The sequence below is a fragment of the Lycium barbarum genome, chromosome 11 (genome assembly GCF_019175385.1).
Source record: "Lycium barbarum isolate Lr01 chromosome 11, ASM1917538v2, whole genome shotgun sequence".
Taxonomy (NCBI): Eukaryota; Viridiplantae; Streptophyta; class Magnoliopsida; order Solanales; family Solanaceae; genus Lycium; species Lycium barbarum.
Genome location: NC_083347.1, coordinates 91,582,968 through 91,605,280, shown reverse-complemented (window position 1 = coordinate 91,605,280; position 22,313 = coordinate 91,582,968). Strand labels below are relative to the sequence as shown.

General features: G+C 39.9%; 1 protein-coding gene across 14 annotated transcripts in view; it reads left to right on the top strand.

Moving 5' to 3' along the window:
- LOC132616854 (uncharacterized) overlaps positions 1 to 10,611 on the top strand; it is a 31,468-nt gene extending 20,857 nt beyond the window's left edge. For all 14 annotated transcript variants that reach the window (XM_060331591.1, XM_060331587.1, XM_060331593.1 and 11 more), the window contains 6 exons: positions 2,924 to 3,549; positions 3,635 to 3,831; positions 4,332 to 4,554; positions 5,188 to 5,307; positions 6,102 to 6,875; positions 7,320 to 10,611. In XM_060331591.1, coding sequence (XP_060187574.1) covers positions 2,924 to 3,549; positions 3,635 to 3,831; positions 4,332 to 4,554; positions 5,188 to 5,307; positions 6,102 to 6,875; positions 7,320 to 10,382 — 5,003 coding nt within the window. In that variant the 3' untranslated portion in view covers positions 10,383 to 10,611. The remainder of the gene's footprint in view (positions 1 to 2,923; positions 3,550 to 3,634; positions 3,832 to 4,331; positions 4,555 to 5,187; positions 5,308 to 6,101; positions 6,876 to 7,319) is intronic.
- The last annotated feature ends 11,702 nt before the right edge of the window (positions 10,612 to 22,313 follow it).

The following is a 22,313-nucleotide window of genomic DNA, read 5'->3' as shown; positions in this document are numbered from 1 at the left end:
GGTCTCCATGGCTCCTTTTCTGTATATAGAGACTGATAATAATTCAAGATTTCCTCCTTTATTTGATCCTTGTCCTCTATGAGTTCTTGCTCCACCAAGAGTCTGTCAATGCAGTTGTACCTTCTTTGAGAGTTTGCAATTCTCTGAAAGTACTTAGTGTTCCTATCCCCTTCTTTAAGCCAAGAACACCTGGATTTTTGCCTCCAAGATATCTCTTCTGCTAGAGCAATCTGCTGGAGCTCTAGTTTCAGATTAAAAGCTTTGAACTTCTCATCAGCTGTTTGTACTCTCTGGTCAGCTATCTGATCCAATATCTTGAGATCATCCAGAGCCTTGAGTCTTCTATTAGCCAGCACGCCATACACATCCCTATTCCATGTTGAGATGTCCTTCTTCAGGGACCTAAGCTTCTGAATAAAAATGAAGTCCGGAGAACCAGAAATAGAATAGGATTGCCACCATTCCTTTACCATTTCCATAAACCCTTCATACTTGAGCCACATGTTTTCAAATTTAAAATAAGAGGGATTTGGTACCCAATCACCACTTTCCAGGACAATTGGTTTGTGGTCTGAGACTGCCCTAGGCATTGCTACCTGCTTCACATCTTTGAATGCATCACTCCATTCATTTGAGTATAAGAATCTATCAATTCTTGAGGCTTGATTGTGGTTCTCGCCCCTGGACCAAGTAAATTGAGCTCCATTTAAGGGAGGATCAATTAGTTCCAGCTCCTGAATGATGTTAGAGAAATCACGCATTGCCTTGGACCTCCCAGAGCAGTTAAGTCTTTCACTTTCATATCTGCAAACGTTGTAATCTCCAGTAATTACCCATTGATCTGACCATAAACCTCTGACAGCTGCAAGTTCATGCCAAAATTCAAGTCTTTCAGGGTTTGCATGTGGTCCATACACCCCTGTAAGTGCCCATTTGAAGTCTTCAGTTAAGCTTTCGAATCTGCAAGTGATTGAAAAAATCCCTTGATGAGTATCTACACAATTCCACAACCTCCTATCCCACAGTACAATAATTCCCCCTTTGCTCCCGTTAGCCTTGAGTTCAGCCCATGAAGCCCATCTGCTTCCCCAAATTTGACTAGACAAATAATTATTCCAACCCCCAATTTTGGTCTCCTGTAGGCAAACAAAATCAAAGAGAAAACAATTATGATCCACGGGGGTTACTCTGAGTCCAGCGCTGATCTTCCACCTACTCAAAAACCATTTCTGAATGATTTCAGAGTTGGGGCTGATGTTGAAAGGATCGTTGAAGACGCCAATCAGGCACCTGGAGAGGGGTGCTTTGCTTCACCCACCTTTGGAGATGTGAATGTCGACTTTTCCGGCCATTTTCCAATTTTTGCAGCATCGTAAAAGGTTTTCTTCAAAGGAGAAGGTGGGCGGAATGGTCCATTAATGCTGGGGCTTCCCAAGAATCGAAGGATTTTGTCTGCAATATCTACCCAGCCGATGTTGTACTTCACCTCCGGAATAATCACCGCTGATTTCCTTTCGCCTTGCCACACTTCCAGTCTTACAAATCTACCATAGATGTTGTAATTTTGATAAACCCTGTAAAGAAATTGTTGCTCAGTTCTTCCCCACCTTCTGTAGAGATCCCCTGTTCCCTTTGATGCTTGCTTCATAGCATTGCAAATCCATCTTAAGTTCTTTTCATCGACATTAATTCTGCTAGTGAAGCGATTGCTCCTTTCGATGAGAGAATACCAACTGATCTGAGAGTCCCCTGTGCTAATTAATTCAAAAGATTTATCCCCTGAGATAAAAAAAGTCTGTTTCCCCATAGATTGAAAAAAAACAGTAATTCGAACAGGTGAGGAAGAAAGAAAAAGAGGAGAGAGAGAAGAAAGGGAGGTTTTGATAGAGATAGAGAGAGGAGGAGAGAGAAGGGATGTTTTCCGGTGATCAGAAGGATCACCGGAGTGGAAAGCACCGACCAAAGAGACCTTCTAGGTCATTGCCTTGGGAAAAGTGTCTGGGAGCTTTTTTGCCTCAGGACTTCTTAGGGAGATGAGAGGAGAGGAGATATATTTGTTCTATACAACAACAACAACAACAACAACAACAACGTACTCGATGTAATCCCACAAGGGATTTGGGGAGGGTAGTCTATACGCAGACCTAACCCCTACCTTTAGAGGTAGAGAGGCTATTTCCGATATTTGTTGTATGTCTGCATTACTTTATTAGAAAGTAAGTAGTACTTGCTCAATCTTATTCTTCAGTTATTTGTGAAAATATATGCTTTGGTTATCTATATTTCAGATTCTCAATTCACAGTGTTATAGACTTTCAGGGGCGACAAACATTCTTTTGCCCATTCTCTTAGTTAACTTGCAATTTGTTTTTTTGCAAACTTTTATGGTTTGGGTTTTGAAATCTTCTCACTCTGTCCCAATTTATGTGGCGGTGTTTGACTGGAAACAAAGTTTAGAAAAGGAAGAAAAACCTTAGAAACGGTCTAAAGCACGCCATGGATAGTTGTGTGACAATAAATCATCTAACTTAAATGAGAAGCTTAAAATTAAATTGTTTCTAATTAAGGAAGTATGACATTCTTTTTATGACAGACTAAAAAGGAAGGTATGCCACATAAATTAGGACAAAGGGAGTATTTGATAGAGGGATTTTAGCACCTAAACTATAGACATTGCACAAACCAAATCAATGTTTATGGTTTTGATTTTAAGATCAAACCTTCAAATGTTTATTCACCTTCCAATACCTTTTTGCCATACCTCTTAGTAAACTTGCCTTTTCACATTCCGTTAATTCCCTAGAGAATATTCTTCTTATCTTATCTTTGGACCTCTTCTTTCAAATTGTCTCTCCAGATTGTCTGAAGTGAATTTTGTGCCAAATTGGTGTAATATAAATGCTTTTGTGCGGTTGTGCCACAGATGCCGTAACAAAGGAGAAGTCTCAGGGTTACCTATTCCGCTCAGTTCTGAAGTGTATACCATATCTGATTGAAGAAGTTGGCCGAAGTGATAAAATAACCGGGATAATACCTCAACATGGTATCAGTATTGATCCAGGTGTGCGTGAGGAAGCTGTACAGGTACTCAATCGCATTGTAAGATACCTTCCACACCGTCGATTTGCAGTTATGAGAGGAATGGCAAACTTCATTTTGCGTCTTCCAGATGAGTTCCCTCTTCTCATTCAAACGTCTCTGAAGCGCCTTTTGGAACTCATGTGTTTTTGGAAAGCTTGCCTAACTGAAGATAAGGTGGAATATGATGTTTCAGATGCAAAGCGTGTTCTGAGAACTGAGGGATTCAAGAAGTCTTCTTTCCATCACTCCCAAATAATTGAATTCCATGCTTCAGAGATAGATGCAGTTGGTCTTATATTCCTTAGTTCTGTGGATAGTCAGATTCGGCACACAGCACTGGAGTTACTGCGATGTGTTCGTGCCTTGCGAAATGATATTAGGGAACTTTCATTGCACGAGCGATCAGATCATATCTTGAAAAATGAAGCTGAACCCATAATTATAATTGATGTTTTAGAAGAGAATGCGGTAAGTAACAGCTCTTTCCTCTATGTAATGCATTCTGAACATTCAGGTACTTCTGTTATTTCAAAGGAGCGATGCATTTTTGCAGGATGATATAGTTCAGAGCTGTTACTGGGATTCAGGGCGTCCATTTGATCTGAGACGAGAGTCTGAACCTGTACCCCCTGATGTTACTCTCCAATCTATACTATTTGATAGCCCCGATAAGCACAGATGGGCTCGATGTCTTAGCGAGCTTGTCAAGTATGCAGCTGAGCTGTGTCCAAGTTCTGTTCAGGATGCAAAGTAAGCCAGTTGTGGAAATATAAACATCTAAGGCATAGAAGTTTTGCCATGCTTTTGCTTTATAGCGTCATCTAGCTTTTATAAGCGATTTTTGTGCATGCTTGGGAAGGTCAAAACAATTTTATTGTAGAATGATTTGTGTATAATGGTTTAGTCCAGCTATAATACTGCAAATAGAAAAAACAAAACTTCTCCAAAATCTCTTTAATTGTCCTTAGAATCATGAATTAGTTTCTCTTCTCTATAAGAAAAATCTATGTATGCAATTTGACTTAGAATACACGTCCACTAATTTTTGGGATGAGATGAACAGTATGTTTATTTTGAGTTCTACGTTGATACATTCCTTCGACTGGGCCATTTTGGTCATTATCACAGAGAACGAATATTTCAAGTTCAATTTCTTGTTCATTGATGCAGCTCCTGTTCTTCAAAATTTCAAATTCAAATAATTTATGCAGATGGCTAAGTGTTCCATCTTTGTTTGATGCTACTTGCAGACTGGAAGTTATTCAGCGGCTTGCTCATATCACTCCTTCTGATTTGGGCGGAAAGGCTCATCAATCACAGGACACAGATAACAAGCTAGATCAGTGGCTGATGTATGGAATGTTTGCATGCTCATGTCCACTTGATAGTAAAGAAGGTGGTGGTTCAGCAGCTACAAAAGAACTTTTTCACCTAATCTTCCCATCCTTAAAGTCTGGTTCCGAACCAAATATAGTAAGTAATGGCTACAGAAAACCTTTCAGGTGGTAATAAGGTTGTTAGGCTCTGTATGTGTTTATTTCTTGATGTAAGTGTTGGAGCATAGAATAATATATTAACAATCCAATGATAAATTGATGATGGTATGAAATCTTTTGATTGTTGAAGACTTGTGATTGAGATCGGTGTTATGAAATTGGTGTAATTTCTCTTTATCCTTGTTTTTCATGAGTATTTAAGAATCCTTTGACTGAATTTTGGTCTTCAAACTTCCTGCAGCCACTATCTGGCACAAACATATTATGCCTTTGGAACTTGAAAGATTGTTAAAGCACCAGAATTTATTTGTAAGAATTGGAAAATACACCAATAAACACTGGGCTGATATCAAGTTACAATTTAAGTTTTGCTGTTTCATAAATAATCCTTGAGCTGTTCCCTGAAATGACACGGGTTATTATCAGGAGAACTCTAGATAATGTCATATTTGTAGGGATTGAAAAATTGTTCAAGGTTCTGTTACTCTTTGAAATATTTTTGTGAGAATAAGAGCCCAGGAATTTGGGTTATGGTGTGTCATGTGTGTGCTAGTATTTCATGCAGCTGATACCGACATGTCAAGTAATTTGTTCTTTTTGCTTGTTTTAGCATGCAGCTACGATGGCTCTTGGACACGCCCATCTTGAAATATGTGAAGTCATGTTTAATGAGCTTGCATCTTTCGTCGACGAAGTCTCTCTGGAGACAGAAGGGAAACCAAAATGGAAGGTACTTCTTCCAATACCCATCAATGTTCACCTTTTGTGTTATCTTCCCAATTATTTGATGTCTATAATTGAGTGCTTGATTCTTCCTTTCCTTTTTCTCCTTCTTTGGATTCACGGGAGCGTTATGAGCTTCCATCTACTTCATGGCATAGAGTTCTGCAAACAGTATGAACGTGGAACTTCTTAGTCCAGTTGGAAAACTGAAGGCTTGGATTTGAAGCCTTTTTCTTACTTCCCTAAGTACCATTTAAAGGTGAACCCTTGGAGGATAAAACCAGAGGATGCAGCCTCCAAGTTGATGCAAAGTTGTAGTAAAGAATCTTGTTACTGAAGAGATAACATCAAGAGTTTTCCGTACTAATCTATTTATATCGACTGACAGGCATGTGCTTAACATCGCCCTTATAACAAATGCCCAGGTTTGGGCATGCTAATGGCAGAAGATGATATTACTGATGATATTCTCTAACCAATTCTGTTGTATCCAAAAATCTCGATGCGTTCATTAATCTCGATAATGTCCTTATAAATTGATGCAATCTGATACTAGATAATGATGTTCTGTAAATTGATGCATCTATTATATTCACAAAAGAATTTCCAAATTTTTGCTGAACAGATTCTCTGGCATGGAACTCTCTAATTACAATAATGTAGTCTTTCAATATTCTGGGCTGAACTTTTTATGTGCCTGATTGGGCATGTATTTATAGGTATTCATATGCACTTTACTTAGTGGGTATGCATAGATGTCCTGTCAGATTTTTGAGCAGATATTCCATGTTTTTGTTGCAGAGCCAAAGGTCCCGTCGAGAAGAACTTCGTATCCACATTGCGAATATATACCGCGCAGTTGCTGAGAATATCTGGCCTGGAATGCTTAGTAGGAAACCAGTTTTCCGCCTACATTATTTAAAGTTCATTGAAGATACAACCAGACAGATATTAACAGCATCTGCTGAGAGTTTTCAAGATATGCAACCTCTCCGTTATGCACTTGCTTCTGTATTGAGATCCCTGGCCCCCGAATTTGTTGATTCCAGATCTGAGAAATTTGATATTAGAACTAGGAGGCGACTGTTTGATCTTCTGCTCACCTGGAGTGATGATGCTAGCAATACTTGGAATCAGGATGGTGTTAATGAATATCGACGTGAAGTAGAGCGATACAAGTCTTCTCAGCACTCTCGATCAAAAGACTCCATGGACAAATTATCGTTTGATAAAGAACTGAGTGAACAGGTAGAGGCAATCCAGTGGGCTTCCTCAAATGCAATGGCTTCACTATTGTATGGCCCCTGCTTTGATGACAATGCTAGAAAGATGAGCGGGCGTGTAATATCTTGGATTAATAGCCTATTCATTGAGCCTGCACCAAGGGCTCCGTTTGGTTATTCACCTGCTGATCCAAGAACTCCATCTTATTCAAGATTCACTGGTGAAAGTGGCAGAGGAGCAACTGGTCGTGATAGACACAGAGGAAGTCATCTCCGAGTTTCACTTGCAAAATTAGCTTTAAGAAATCTTCTTATAACAAATTTGGACCTATTTCCTGCTTGCATTGATCAGGTGCACTTCTCCTTTTTTTTTTTTTAATCCTTTTACTTGTAGGGCTTCCCTGTGCATGTAATTCATTTATTTTTCATCTACTACACTTGTTTGCTTAAGCTAATAATATGATTTATGTTCAAATTGAATGTGATTGTTAATGTGTGACTTACCCAAAATACACGGGCACACAGACTTGACCTTTTGATTAATCTTTATTTCTTTAAGGTTTTATATTTGGGTAGTCGAAATGCATCTGTTTCCATGGTAGGTGTCTCAGTCGCAATCTTTTAACATTTTCAATGTTGCATTTAGTGTTTGATTATACAAATAAGGTTGAAGATTCATCAACTTATTTGTTGTTGTTGCATGCAGCAAATTATATTTAACCTTTTCTCCCCGTGGTAGATATTTTGTGTTCATGTTGTTATTCCTCTGAAGCACTTAAATTTGGATTTGGTACAGTGCTACTACTCAGATGCTGCAATTGCAGATGGCTATTTCAGCGTGCTAGCAGAAGTCTACATGCGTCAAGAGATACCAAAATGTGAAATTCAGAGACTCTTAAGCCTGATCCTCTACAAGGTGGTGGATCCTTCTAGACAAATTCGTGATGATGCCCTTCAGATGCTTGAGACGCTTTCTGTCCGTGAATGGGCTGAGGATGGCATAGAGGGTTCAGGTGGCTACAGAGCTGCTGTCGTAGGGAATCTTCCCGACTCATATCAGCAGTTCCAGTACAAACTCTCGTGCAAACTTGCTAAAGATCACCCAGAACTGAGTCAATGGCTTTGTGAAGAAATCATGCAGAGGCAGCTTGATGCAGTCGATATAATTGCACAACATCAAGTCTTGACGTGCATGGCTCCATGGATTGAGAATCTCAATTTCTGGAAACTCAAGGACTCTGGTTGGAGTGACAGACTATTGAAAAGCCTTTATTACGTGACATGGCGGCATGGTGATCAATTTCCTGATGAAATTGAGAAGCTTTGGAGTACAATTGCCAGCAAACCTAGGAACATAAGTCCAGTTTTAGATTTTTTAATTGCGAAAGGTATTGAAGATTGTGATTCAAATGCATCAGCAGAAATAAGTGGTGCATTTGCTACTTACTTCTCAGTTGCCAAAAGGGTTAGTTTATACTTAGCTCGTATATGCCCCCAACGTACTATTGATCACTTGGTTTACCAACTTGCTCAGCGGATGCTTGACAGCATAGAACCTAGTGCAAACCAAGGTGAGGGAAATGGAAACATCGTGTTAGAATTTTCTCAGGGGCCTTCTGTGGCTCAAGTCGCATCAGTGGTAGATAGTCAACCTCACATGTCACCTTTATTAGTTCGTGGGTCTCTCGATGGTCCACTGAGGAACACAAGTGGGAGCTTGAGCTGGAGAACAGCCGCTGTTGGAGGGAGAAGTGCCTCAGGTCCATTGGCTCCTATGCCTCCTGAGTTGAATATTGTCCCCGTAACTACTGGTCGGTCTGGCCAACTTCTTCCATCCCTGGTGAACATGTCAGGGCCATTAATGGGGGTACGGAGTTCAACTGGAAGTATGCGAAGTCGTCATCGCTCTCGAGACAGCGGAGACTACTTCATTGACACTCCGAATTCCGGGGAAGATGGGTTGCATTCTGGGTCTGTAACGCACGGGATTAATGCAAAAGAACTTCAATCAGCATTGCAAGGACATCAGCAGCACTCGCTCTCTCACGCGGACATAGCATTGATTCTACTTGCTGAAATTGCTTATGAGAATGATGAGGACTTCCGGGAGCATTTGCCTTTGCTCTTTCATGTCACTTTTGTATCTATGGATAGTTCAGAGGATATTGTCTTGGAGCATTGCCAGCATCTGCTTGTTAATCTATTGTATTCACTTGCAGGGCGTCATTTGGAGTTATATGATGTTGAAAATAGTGATGGAGAGAACAAACAGCAAGTAGTTAGCCTCATAAAGTATGTTCAATCTAAGCGAGGCAGTATGATGTGGGAGAATGAGGACCCCACGGTAGTGAGAACAGAGCTACCAAGTGCAGCACTCTTGTCTGCTCTGGTGCAGAGTATGGTGGACGCTATCTTCTTTCAAGGAGATCTGCGAGAAACTTGGGGAGCAGAGGCGCTTAAATGGGCTATGGAGTGCACATCTAGACACTTGGCCTGCCGCTCGCACCAGATTTACCGTTCACTAAGGCCTCGTGTAACAAATGATGCATGTGTATCCCTGCTACGCTGTCTTCACAGGTGCTTGGGAAATCCTTTACCAGCTGTTTTAGGTTTTGTTATGGAGATCTTGTTAACATTGCAGGTGATGGTGGAGAATATGGAACCAGAAAAGGTTATACTCTATCCCCAGCTTTTCTGGGGTTGTGTTGCCATGATGCATACTGATTTTATTCATGTGTACTGTCAAGTGCTGGAGCTCTTTCGCCGGGTTATTGACCGTTTATCGTTCCGAGATCGAACAACAGAGAACGTGCTTCTTTCAAGTATGCCTCGAGATGAGCTTGATTCAAGTGTTTCTGACAGTTCTGACTTCCAACGTCTGGAATCACGGAATGCTTGTGAGCCATCAGCGTCAAATGCAAAGTTCCCAATCTTTGAGGGAGTGCAGCCACTGGTTCTTAAAGGACTTATGTCCGGTGTTAGTCATAGTGCTTCTGTTGAGCTTCTATCAAGGATTACAGTGCCTTCATGCGATTCCATCTTCGGTGACGCAGAAACACGGCTATTGATGCACATCACAGCCTTGCTTCCCTGGCTCTGCTTACAACTCAGCCAGGATGCAGTTATGGGGTTTATGTCACCACTACAGCAACAACATCAAAAGGCTTGCTCTGTTGCCGCCAATATAGCCGTCTGGTGTCAATCAAAATCAGTGGATGAACTGGCTACTGTTTTTGTGGCTTACTCCCGTGGTGAGATCAAAAGAATAGAAAACCTTCTAGCTTGTGTTTCACCATTACTATGCAATGAATGGTTCCCCAAGCACTCAACTCTGGCATTTGGGCATCTCCTACGGCTTCTTGAAAAAGGGCCAGTGGAATATCAGCGTGTTATCCTTCTTATGCTGAAGGCATTGCTTCAGCATACTCCTATGGATGCTGCTCAGAGTCCACAATTGTATGCAATTGTATCTCAGTTGGTGGAAAGCCCTATGTGTTGGGAGGCACTTAGTGTCTTGGAAGCCCTCTTACACAGCTGTAGCTCTTTACCTGGATCACATCCTAATGAGGCGGGGCAATTTGAGTATGGACTCGTTGGCACCGAAGAGAAGATCCTTGCATCTCAAACCTCATTTAAGGCACGAAGTGGACCATTGCAGTTTGCAATGGCCCTCGGATTTGGAGCAGGTTCGACATCAGTGGCACAATCTAATGCATCTGAATCAGGTTTGTCAGCAAGAGAATTAGCATTGCAAAACACACGGTTGATGCTAGGGAGGGTGCTTGATAGTTGTCCACTTGGGAGAAGGAGAGATTATAGAAGATTAGTTCCTTTTGTAACAATTACAGGGAACCTGTAAGCGTCTCATTACACGTTATTTTTCCTGAGAAAATGCGATATCTGCGAGCTTGTTTTGTAAATAGGTGCACTCAAATTAATAATGTATACGGGTTAGTTTGGGTCTCATAGTTAGAATGGAGCAAGCTCCCTCTCTAGTTTTGGTCTATTTCTTTACATTTATGTAGGTCTGTATATTTGTATGTTGTCATCACATAATCAAAGGAATGACAATGAATGCTTGACCTCTATAGTGGTATTGGCTACTTTGATGTTTCTCTTGGAACAAAATGATCTTCCATTGCAAATATGACCCACATGAATATATTATGGAACCAAAAGATAACGTCTCTTTCATGTCCAAGTATGTATTCATGAAAATTGACAAAAACAGAGAAGAATTTGTCATGGCCAACAGTCTTTCTTCAGAATTATATGAAACTGTCGATCCTCCCATAAGAAGGTAGAAAAATGAATGTCGTAGTGAGGCGTCAAGATGGAGTTGCATCAGCTGTGGATATAGACTAGGCGAAAGGACGGACTTCATCTCTTCTATTTTCTTTACTTATACCCTGACTATAATGGGTATTTTCTAATATTTTGTGATTTGGCAACGGTAAAAGATTGCCACGTAATTGTAGTCGGAAATATCACTTGACTGTGGTGAGTGACTTTGCGTGTAAAATGGGAAAAATAAAGTGACTTTTTATTACAGAACAAAGAAAAATGACTTACACAATTATTTGAGTGATCTTGTGAGTAATCAACTCAAAAAAAAAAAAAAAGTTTGAGAATGAATTGTTTGCTTATTTTCCTCAGTCACGATGAGGTTCATATTAATGCTTTTAAGTGATCCTTAAAGGAAGGAAAGTGATTTCTTATTCCAATTTACACAGTTATAGGGACTTCAACCATTTCCTATATTTACAAGGAATTGACTCTTGTCATATTAACAATATCCTAATTTTTAATTGAGGAGCATACATATGCTCCTAACTTGCCCAAAATATTGTCAATTTCGGACTCAAAAATTAGTTTGAAAGAATTTCTGCTAGCTGATTATTCGAATTGAAGAACCTGTCACAATACACCCTGATTCAATTTTTTGTTGAATGTGACATCTGATTATTAGTGCTAGAGTATTAGCATATTAGTTAGCTCCAAAAAGTCTACTCCTGTGTTAATTCCGACACATGGCAAAGAATGATGTTAGCAATTGGCACAGCCGAAGATGATCAAATTTACTACTACAGAAACAATGAAAGATTTTTGGATAATGGATGCACTATGTTATCATTTACAGTTTACATCATAGTGTATTTAGTTGATCGGCGGCTAGAAGGTCATAATTTAGCTATATTTCGTGTTGTAGGCTGTGCGCTCACCAAACAATATATGAGGGATTTGGTTGTGTACCAGTTCCCTTATGCAATGCAGTAAGTAAAGAAGACACTGTTTTCATCGCGGAAAACTCCTTGCTCAAGGGATTAATAATTACGACCTACCCCAGTAGGATTTCAATTCCACTACACGATCAACTTCAGATTACAACCTATTTTAAGCTAAGAACTAACTCCCATAATCCCTCAACCTTTACAATAGTAGCAACCTAGGAACTAACCCCCGTAGTCCCTCCACCCTTGCAATACTCCGATTTTAAGCACCTCCACTTGACTAACTTTAGCTAAGGAACCTAAGGTTAACTACCTCTAGCCAACCCAACTAATACACCTTAGACTACACACTAGCCAAGGGTACCACTTAATAGATTGAAAGGTAAACTACCTAACAACAACTAAGAATTTGAAATACCTACAACAGCTTCTTATAAGAGAAGAGTAGGTTTACAAGTTAAAGTACATAAACAAAGCTTAATGCAAACTAAGAGAATAAAGCATCTTCAGTGTTGGAGCAGATCCTTCAGCTTGTGATTAGCTTTGTTGAACACTTGGAGTGTCTTATGACGGCTGCAACTTTTTAGTGATTTTTAGGTTTTCCAAGTGATGCACAATATGTTGCAACATGTTGTATATATAGTAGGAAGCATGTGGGATGGGCAGAGACCACTCATTCAATATTTGACCTAAAGCATGGGCCAACTCAACTGCTGTACTTGTGCAGTGAGTAGCTCGGCTTTACAGCTGTCTCTACTTACCGTGCAAGGTGCATAGAGAGCAGATCACAGACCAGGTCCCTATCTGGTTCTGAATCAATTTGACAATCATCAAAACACGAATGCACTTGAGCTTATCAATTTCCCCCTTTTTGATGATGACAAACTTATAGACGGTGTTCCCTCTGAGAATCAGCTTCCCAATGTTCCTCCTGTGAAGCTGACCACTATTGTCAAGGCACCTGCAATATGTTAGCAACATAGTACCAATTTTAACTGGAAGACAAAAATTGACACAATATCATCAAAGCAACATAGTATGTTATGACACAATATAAATTTCAACTGGAAGACAAAAATTGACACAAGATCTTTTAGCAACATAATCTGTTATGGTCCTCATCTTCCCGAGCTGAATGGCTTTACTCTGCAAAAAGATCAAGAAGCTAAAAAGATTCTTCTTCAAAGACGTGAATCAGGGGAGTGCAATCTAGCTTTCTCTTGTGAAACAACAAAGGAGATCTGGGACGCTCTCAAAGGCACACATGTTGGACATGACAAACAAATCTCAGAATGAATATGAGGGCAGATAAGAGTGTGGATCACAAAAGACATGCATCTTCGACTTTCTTTAAAGTGAAGATACAGCCAAACAGAAGTCAAGAGAGGAGGAACTTGGTCTGTGGAAGGAAAAGGAATAGTTTCCTGAATTAAAAGAAGAAAGCTCAATTCACACTGCTTCTCACTCTAAGGGACCCGATCGGATGTGGGTTCCCAAACAGAGCCAGTAATTCTGCCAGAAGAATTGGGTGAGGAAAGGACAGTCAAAAGTGCCACTGAAGAAGAGACAGCACAATCAAAAGAAATTCTTCACATTCCAAATGGCAGTGACCAAGGAGAAGCATACTCTCATACTACTCTCAGGACAGCATAAGTATTGGAGACATTGCATACTCTGAGTTCCCTGCTGCTTAAAAAAAAAGTCAAAAACCTTGATTCTTGTGACTCAGGTTAGTAGTATTTACAATGCTTATATATGTGTGTTAAACTGCTAACATGTCATGTCATTAAAAATCTTCCCGTCCAAAATCCTGAGCCCAAACGTTACATCTCTTCTGGATCGACCCAGTGTGTAAACTTCAGGTATTAAACAATCAGAAACGGTTCCTTGTCTCAAACATTTAAGGCTACTGTTTTTGTATCTCTCTTACTAAAACCCTCTTCTCTGTTCTCTTCGTTAGTTTAACATTCACAAACTCAAATCCCTTTTATTCCTCTTCAAACCCTAGCCCAAGATCAATCATGTTTAACAACAACTCCTCCTCTCAAACTATCTCAGATATAAAACTCGCCCGCTCACCTTCTAAAGACACATCCTCAAATCCCATTCCATCTAGAAAACCAGCTTCGGACGGGAGTGGTCAAACACTTTCAGTCTCCAAATTCCTTCAAACCACTGAGGAAATTAACGCAAAGGATGATGGAGTAGAAGTTTCAAGCAATATCAAGAGCTCTGAGGGTTTAAATACTGATATCCAAAGGCCTGTTGTTGAAAAGGCAATCTGTGAAGATATATAGGACTCAGAAAATAGAGGTACCATTACGAAAAATGAAGTTGGTGTAGAAACCTCAGGTAATCCCAATTCCTTTAGTTGTGAAAAAGGAGCAGAGGACTCCATCTCAGTTATAGATAGTAACCTATCGGGGAAAAGTGTGGGATTGTCTAATATACTGGAGAGTGAAAAAGAAATAGTGGTTGGGTCTGATGATGCCATGCTGGCTGAGATGGATAGTGAAAAGTTTCAAGGGAAAGAAGAAAGTACAGGGGATGTGCAGGAGGGACCTGGTCTCTTAGCACAAGGAGTGTATTCAAATCATTTATAGTTCGGACTACTCCCACCGTAGTTGAGATTCCAGACCTCTCTAAAGTAATTAGAGATGTTATGCCTACTGTTGTGCACTTAAAAGAACCATCTCTGGAGAAGGAAAGGTCTGAAAACTCCTCTAAGGAAATAGACTCCGATGGTGATATCATTCTAAGTACCGTAATCAAGAGATCCTCTGGCCTTATAACTTCAAGAAGTGGGAAATTCAGGAAAGATATTGCTTATAAATCTCCAAACACTAGGCAAAGGTATCTCATATGATGCTTGTCTAACATGCTCCTTGAAGGATCAGATGCCTGAAGAAACTGCTCATATATGAGAGACCAGTGATGTTGATTCAGAAAGACCAAATGGTATTAGGTCTCCAGCTTGCTCAACCAACAATGCAGATATAGAGCTACTGATAGTGTATCTAGTACTTACAACGTGTTCGATAAACAGATGAGGAACTAGGTTCCTCTAGATAAAAGTTCTGGTCACTGAAGCTGAAAATCCAAATCTACAGTTGTAAAGTGAGAAGTTGAAAAGTACAATGCAGCTGTACAGCAGTACCTAATCAAGGCCGAGTGATTAACGATCCAGATTTCATGCGTGGTCATATCTACTCTTTCTCTCTTTTCGTGCATATAAAGACATCATCTTCTAAGAGAAGACTCATTCTTGCACAATCCGAAAATTGCTCCATCCAAAGTACAAGTCTCCACCTTTCAAGGTGTTCCTTAATAACAGAGCCACGGCAACCCGAAGGACCAAGTCCAGAACTGAAGGTGTTTTAGGTCCTTAGGTGGTTGAGTCTTTGTTCTTTTGTGCTTAAACTATAAACCTACTCTTTCATGAAAAGAAGTTGTTTATAGGTGTCCTAAATTCTCAAGGTTGCTGCCACAATCTCTTGAGTGGTACACTAGGATAGAGTTAGCTTAGTTGTATTAGTGTGTGGCTAAAGTTAGTCACTGCGGTGAATTCTCAAAGGGTGCCTTTGAGTGGTACACTAGGCTGGGGTAAGTCTAGGTGTATTAGTGGTCCTTGGCTAGGGGTGGTCAAGGGTGAGGGTTGCATAGTTATTGTAAGGGTGAAGGATTATGCGAGTTAATTCCTAGCTTACGATAGAGTTGTAACCTGAGTAGCTCGGTTAGTGGAGTTAAAATCCTACAAGGGTAGGTCATAGTTTTTAATCCCTTTAGCGGGGAGTTTTCCACGTAAAAATATTGTGTTAATTCTCGTACTACATTGCATAAGGGAACTGGTACACGACCAGGTCCCTCATACACTATTTGGTGAACGCACAACCTGCATCAATTGGTATCAGAGCGGGTTCTTTCTAAAAGATTAACACCTAGAAAGGATCTTCATTATGGCTAGTTCACCAAACCTAGGGAAAGAAGAATCTATCACAAGACCACCAAGATCTAATAGAGAATATCATGGATGATGGAAGGGGAGAAGGCATAACTTTTCATGGCTGAGGATTTAAGTTGTGGGACATCATTTGTGATGGACCCTATGTTTCTATGAAAAGTTGCTGGGCTGTCTGGGACTGGTCAAAAGATTGAGAAGAAGCCAAGAGCTGACCGACCCTGTTTTCAGAAAAGGAAGAAGGTGCTGCCTACATGGACAAAAAGAAGATTAAACTCACCTGTTCAATCATTGCATGAGACCCAAGATACCTTAGGCTCCAAGATCAAATGAGTGAATCTGGTTGCAGGCTTAAGTGAGAAGAGGCAGCCAAAAGTTACATGAAAGGAGACTGCTCGAAGTATACAACTGAGAGAATGGATGATTCCCCTCATTCAAGGACCTTCAAGTGGGAGTGTGTTCTTGTGAAATGAAGCTGAACAAGAAGCACTTTGGAAGATAGGAGATAGGTTTGATCAAGCTCAACTTGTTGCCTTTCCTCAAATTACCTCATGCTTGGCTATGTTAAGAGGAAAGGAACAATGTTAAAAAGTGTTTTTCGGTGACATCTAACTCACTCTTGTACCGTCACAGGTACACACGCGTGGCAGGGTCAAGACAGCACAAGCATAAGTGACATTGCACATCTCAGAGCTCTTGCCTCGTTTTCAAAATTGTCAAGGGACCTGGTCCCTATGACTCAGGTTAGTAGTCTCTTCAGTGCTTAATATGTTTTGAACTGTCTAGAATGCCACGTCATTAAGACTTTTTCGCTTCCTATTCCAAATTAAGCCCTTTGAATGCCTGACCATCCTATATCTCTTCGTACTTTAAAAGAAAATCTCTCCTTCCTCAGATCTTGCAAAATTCTTTCCCCATTCCTTAAATCTGAATCATCTTTCCTGTCTCGCTAGATCTTAAACCTCACCATATATCTACCAAATCCCAAAAATAGTCTGCCTCTGGTAAGCCCCACTTCCATCGATTATTTTAGAATAAATAAAGGACTCTATGAGCCCTGTGTAGACCTTCTCGCTAATGACTCTAAACGAAGGGAGAGAAACAGATCTAATATCATGGAAAGTGGAACTGAAATTGTTAAGGGGATTGTAGAGGCCTTAAAGGCAAAAGAAAGTGGTGAGGGAACTCAAAAGGATATGATGACTAAACTAATGAAAGGAAGGAACATACTAGGGGAGAAATGGATGCAATCCATTGGAAGAAGGGTATCTGTCACGACTAATCCTTATGGTAGTGCAGAAGAGACATCATACACATCTGCTCCCTGTGAATCACAATGATCCTAACATGACAGACAAGGATGGAAACACCTTGCCAGGTACTGTGATACATACCAAGATGTGCCACCTTATGGAGCCTAATGTTTACTGGTAGAGCCACACTAAAATTCGAGGTACTAGTCATCAAGCTCATTACCATATACTGGTTGATGAGAATGGATCCGGCATAGCTATAAACTGGCTATGATACATGTGCAAGGTGCACACATTCGGTCTCCATGAATCCACCAGCCTATTATGCACATTTGGTTGCCCGCTGTACAGGATATTACATTGAGAATGATGTGAAAATCACGGAGAAATGAAAATGCTCAAGAGGCAAAAGGACCAAGTCTCAGTGGTGCTACAAAGGAATCTGACTCTTAGCTAAAGACTGAAAATCTTGTCTAGACCCACTAATCCTTAGTTCTTGAGCCCCTCCTAATCCCCCTGAATATCTTACCATTTGTATTCCATCGCTTAATGAATATGGCACTCATGGCAGTTTAAGCATCATATTTTGTACTGACTAATACTACTATATTTTTTATATGCTTAATCTAATCTGGAAAATTACTCTGATTTGTGCAATGATCTTAATACTTGTCACTATTGTTGCTTATGTTGTGTTGCCTTAGTGGCCATGAGTTAAGGCTACTGAACTTCTTTTTGGCTTATGCTACTTTTATTACTCTTTTCAATGATGCCAAAAGGGGGAAGAAAATAAAGGGGTGGAAAAAGAGAGGAAGAATGATATGAGAGAGACAGTTTGTCATCATCAAAAAGGGAAAAATGACTATATGTATGTTTTGATGATTTTCAAACCTGGTGAAACTAGAGAGAGCGAGAAACCCAGTTCTCAATATGACCTCTCCATACATCTCATAGTCTCAAGAATATAATTGATATATGTGAGAGAGATATGTGTGAAAGACAAGGGGAACCGTGAAAAAGGAAAGAGGACTGCAAGCTGGGCAAGTAAAGGACTGATCCGCAGGGGGAACAAGTGGGAATATAGTTCTTAGGGGGAACTTTTTCTACGAGTGTATTATCATCAAAAAGGGGGAAATTGATATGTCATGGGATGTTTTGATGATTTGACAAACCTTACTCAAAGAACCAGAAATACTACTATGTATCTGGAGGTCTGAGTCTCAAGGGGAACAAATGAGGTATTTGGGTAAGAGATCTGGTCCTTAGGGGAAATACAAAAGATGTCGCTTTGTCATCATAAAAATGGGAAAAATGGATAAGAAATGATATGTTTTGATGACATGACAAATCCTAAGAAACCAGATACAATTAGGTTCATCTGTCTGAACTTAGTTAACCTTATGATATCTTATATGCTGCTTGTCTAACATGCTCCTTGAAGGATCAGATGCCTGTAAGAATTGCTCATATATGAGAGACCAGTGATGTTGATTCAGAAGGATCAGATGGGATCAGGTCTCTAGCTTGCTTAGCCAACAATGCAGCTGTAGAGCTACTGACAGTGTATCCAGTACTTACAACGTGTTCGAAGAACAGATAAGGAACCAGGTTCCTCCAGATAAAGGTTCTGGTCACTAAAGCTGAAAGTCCAATTCTACAGCTGTAAAGTGAGGGGCTAAAAAGTACAATGCAGCTGTACCGCAGTACCTCATCAAGGCCGACTGATTAATGATCCAGATTTCATGAGTGGTCATCTCTACTCTTTCTCTCTTTCTCCATGCATATAAAGACATCACCTTCCAAGAGAAGACTCATTCTTGCACAATCTGAAAATTGCTCCATCCAAAGTGCAAGTCTCCACCTTTCAAGGTGTTCCTCAAGAACAGAGCCACAATAACTCAAAGGACCCGATCCAGAACTGAAGATGTTTTAGGTCCTTAGGTTGTTGAGTCTTTATTATTTTATGCTTAAACTGTAAACCTACTCTTCCATAAAAAGCTGTTTGTAGGTGTCCTAAATTCTTAAGGTTGCTGCCACAAGCTCTTGAGTGGTACACTAGGCTAGAGTTAGCTTAGTTATATTAGTGTGTGGCTAGAGTTAGTCACTGTGGTGAATTCTCAAAGGGTGCCTTTGAGTGGTACACTAGGCTGGGGTAAGTCTAGGTGTATTGGTGGTCTTTGGCTAGGGGTAGTCAAGGGTGAGGGTTGCATAGTTATTGTAAGGGTGATGGATTATGAGAGTTAATTCCTAGCTTATGATAGAGTTGTAACCTGAGTCGCTCGGTTAGTGGAGTTGAAATCCTACAGGAGTAGGTCGTGGTTTTTAATCCCTTGAGCAAGGAGTTTTCCACGTAAAAATCTTGTGTTGATTCTCATACTGCATTGCATAAGGGAACTGGTACACGACCAGGTCCCTCATACACTATTTGGTGAACGCACAACCTGAATCATTTAGCCTTGTATTTTTTACGCTTTTATATGTGTTTTAGTTCGAATTGATTCATTTTTTGCCTAATATGTGTATTTTCTTGTGTGTCACATAAATTTGGGGTAACTGAAATGATGTGGAGCTAAAATGATCAAATATGGCTTTGAAGTCTTACTAAAAGTCAAAGAAAAATATGACATAGATCGAGTCTAAGACCCGAGCACTACACACGCATGAATAAGATTAAACCGACATCCCGTTCCCTTCAAGGTGCTAGTGCTAATTCTAGGCACGTTTGAGATTTTCATGGTCTCTGAAGTTCTGGATTAGCACGGCGCACGATGCTCCGTGCCACACGATACTGAGAGATGAAAGCTAGGAGGAAAATGAGATTAGATCACCACTAAAAATATTGGAATTAGCTACGAACTTCGTCGCTATATTGCTCGTACCTAACAAATATTTGTCGCTAATCTGTCATTAAACAGGGTTAGCAACAGATTTTGCTGTTTAGCTTCAGAATTCGTCCATCGCTAAATCCTATTTTTTTAGTAATGGATATCCAAGTAGTCCTAGACGTAAATGATGTATACTGGGCGCTATATGTATTGACTTGTGTAGTGTTATAGTCAATATGTTAAGTCCCGACTGGGAGTACGTTTGCAAGAATGAAACTTAAAGGACTTGATGGGTGATACAATATTGATGGGCACATTCCATTCTATACACTCCATCCAACGCCAAGCCAAGGACCTCTGAGCTTTATAAGCAATGTTGATGGCAAGAGAGGCTTTGGAGCCCCTTGAAGACCTATATAAGCCACGTAACAAAGCATACAACGGGTGGATGATAGCTTGGACCAAGGGAATAAAGATGAAGGCCAAGCCACACAAAGTGGTTGGAAGTGCAAACATGGATAGAAGTGCAATTCATGGCTAAAGAGTGCAATTCGTGGCTAGGGCTACAATTCATGGCTAGAAGTGCAAATTTGAGGCTAGGATTGCAATTCTAGTGAAGAAAGGCCCATGTTGGGTTAGTTGTGCAAAGGCCACTTTGAGCCTTTGTTGTAATAAGGAACTATATAAGCTTGCCTTAGGCTATTTACATTCTTTAGCTTTGAATGATGTTGAGATGACTACTCTAAATGAGTGATAGTTGGTTTGGTAGAATTAACGTAGTGCTAGGTTAGTGATTAGTGATAGTTAATTATGGTGGATTCCATTGTTGCCTATTAATCCCTTTTTCTGTTGATTTCATATTGGGAGTTGTTCATTTGTGGATTCATTTGATTAACTCTTAATTGAATTCAAATAGTATAGGTTCGTTAGTAGGAATCAATTAGGAGGCTTTGGATTTCATATATCCAAATTTGCCTATAATTTCTTTACTAATTGGGGGTTGCTTCTATCCCTCTTCTTCTCATCCCAATTTCTTCACTTCTCATCATTGATTTCTTCTCATTTTTAGTTTTCACGTTTTTGTTGTTTGAATCCGTGTCTTCCACAAGCTGGATCGTATCATTTGGTATCAAGAGCTTGGTACATCCTTGGTTCTACCAAAAAAAAAAAAAAAGAGTTGAAATAAAATTCGAAAAAAAAAAAAAGAATAAAAAAATCAGTGTTCTTGCTGGATTTGTGTGGATTTGAGGTTGGATTCGAGTTTAAAAGGGTTAAATCTCTTTGGATATGACATTTGAGGTCATTTGGTCACGTATTGAAGAATCCATCATTGAAGGACCTTCAAACCTTAAGAACACAAAATGGGTTTAGTGATTTGGAGCTAATTTTTATTGGGTTTTGTTATCTTAGTCACGAAGGACTTAAACACGAAATTTGGGAGAAAAATAAGTTGATTTGGCACAGATTGAGTTTTGGGTGTTCATAGAGATCTTTATACCTTTATCTTGAAAAAGAAGACCAAAGTGGGTGTTTGATCCAAAGTCTTCATGTTAAAAGGATTGAAAAGTGTTTGTGTGGGCCTAAAACAACCCCCCAAAAAAAAGTCACCCGCCATGTTAGTAGCCTGACGTGCATTTGCAGGCGCCTGGCCCACAGTTACAGAGAGCAGATTTTTCCAAAAGCCCCAAATTTTTTCTAAGTGTAGGAAAATTTTGGCTCAACTTTAGGGGGTATATCTTCATGTGTATGAGTATTTATGTGACCCATAACCTATCTAAATTGAAGTTCAGCGAGTCTAGTTTCCAAATCAACAAGCAATTTGTCAATCCGAGCTTCGTACAAAAAGTTACGTGCGCTTTAATAAAACGCTGCAAGCAACTCCGAATTTTCGAAGTGTTGGCCCAAAAACTTCCCAAAATTTTCCTAAGTGTTTGGCCAAGGTTTGTCTATTTCTTATCTCATTTCTTTGATTCTCCTAGCTAATTAACAACTAGTACTTGTTCCTACTTAGTTGTTAATTAGTTCTTGAGTCATATTTTCTTCGTACCAATTCTTTCAAGCTTTATTCGTTTTAACCTCGTTGCAAGTTTATTGGCTCTTTTCCATTTGTTTTGGGTCATCCTTCATTCATTAAACAAGAATCCATTCTTCCACAAAGCTTAGCAACCTTGTGAATTGATTTGGGATAAGAGGTTTTTTACCAACTTTGAAAGAAGCACTAGGTTGAGTGGTAAGCTTTGAGTGCAAATACGAGTGACGTGAGGAATGTTTGCTACTTTACAATGGTTAAGTTAGGGAATTTGGCATTGCCTCCTTGTAGTATCGAGGCGTGCATGGCTCAACTTGTGCAAGAAAAAGAGAACCTATTCGTTGCAAATGTGCAAAATTCCAACGTGGAATGGCCAACCTTGTGTCCAAAAACTAATGAAGAAGGTTACTTCGAATGGGTTCACAAGTTGGATGATATTTTTGAATGTCACCACTACTTGGAAAAAGAGATCGTGGAGCTAGCTTCTAGCACCC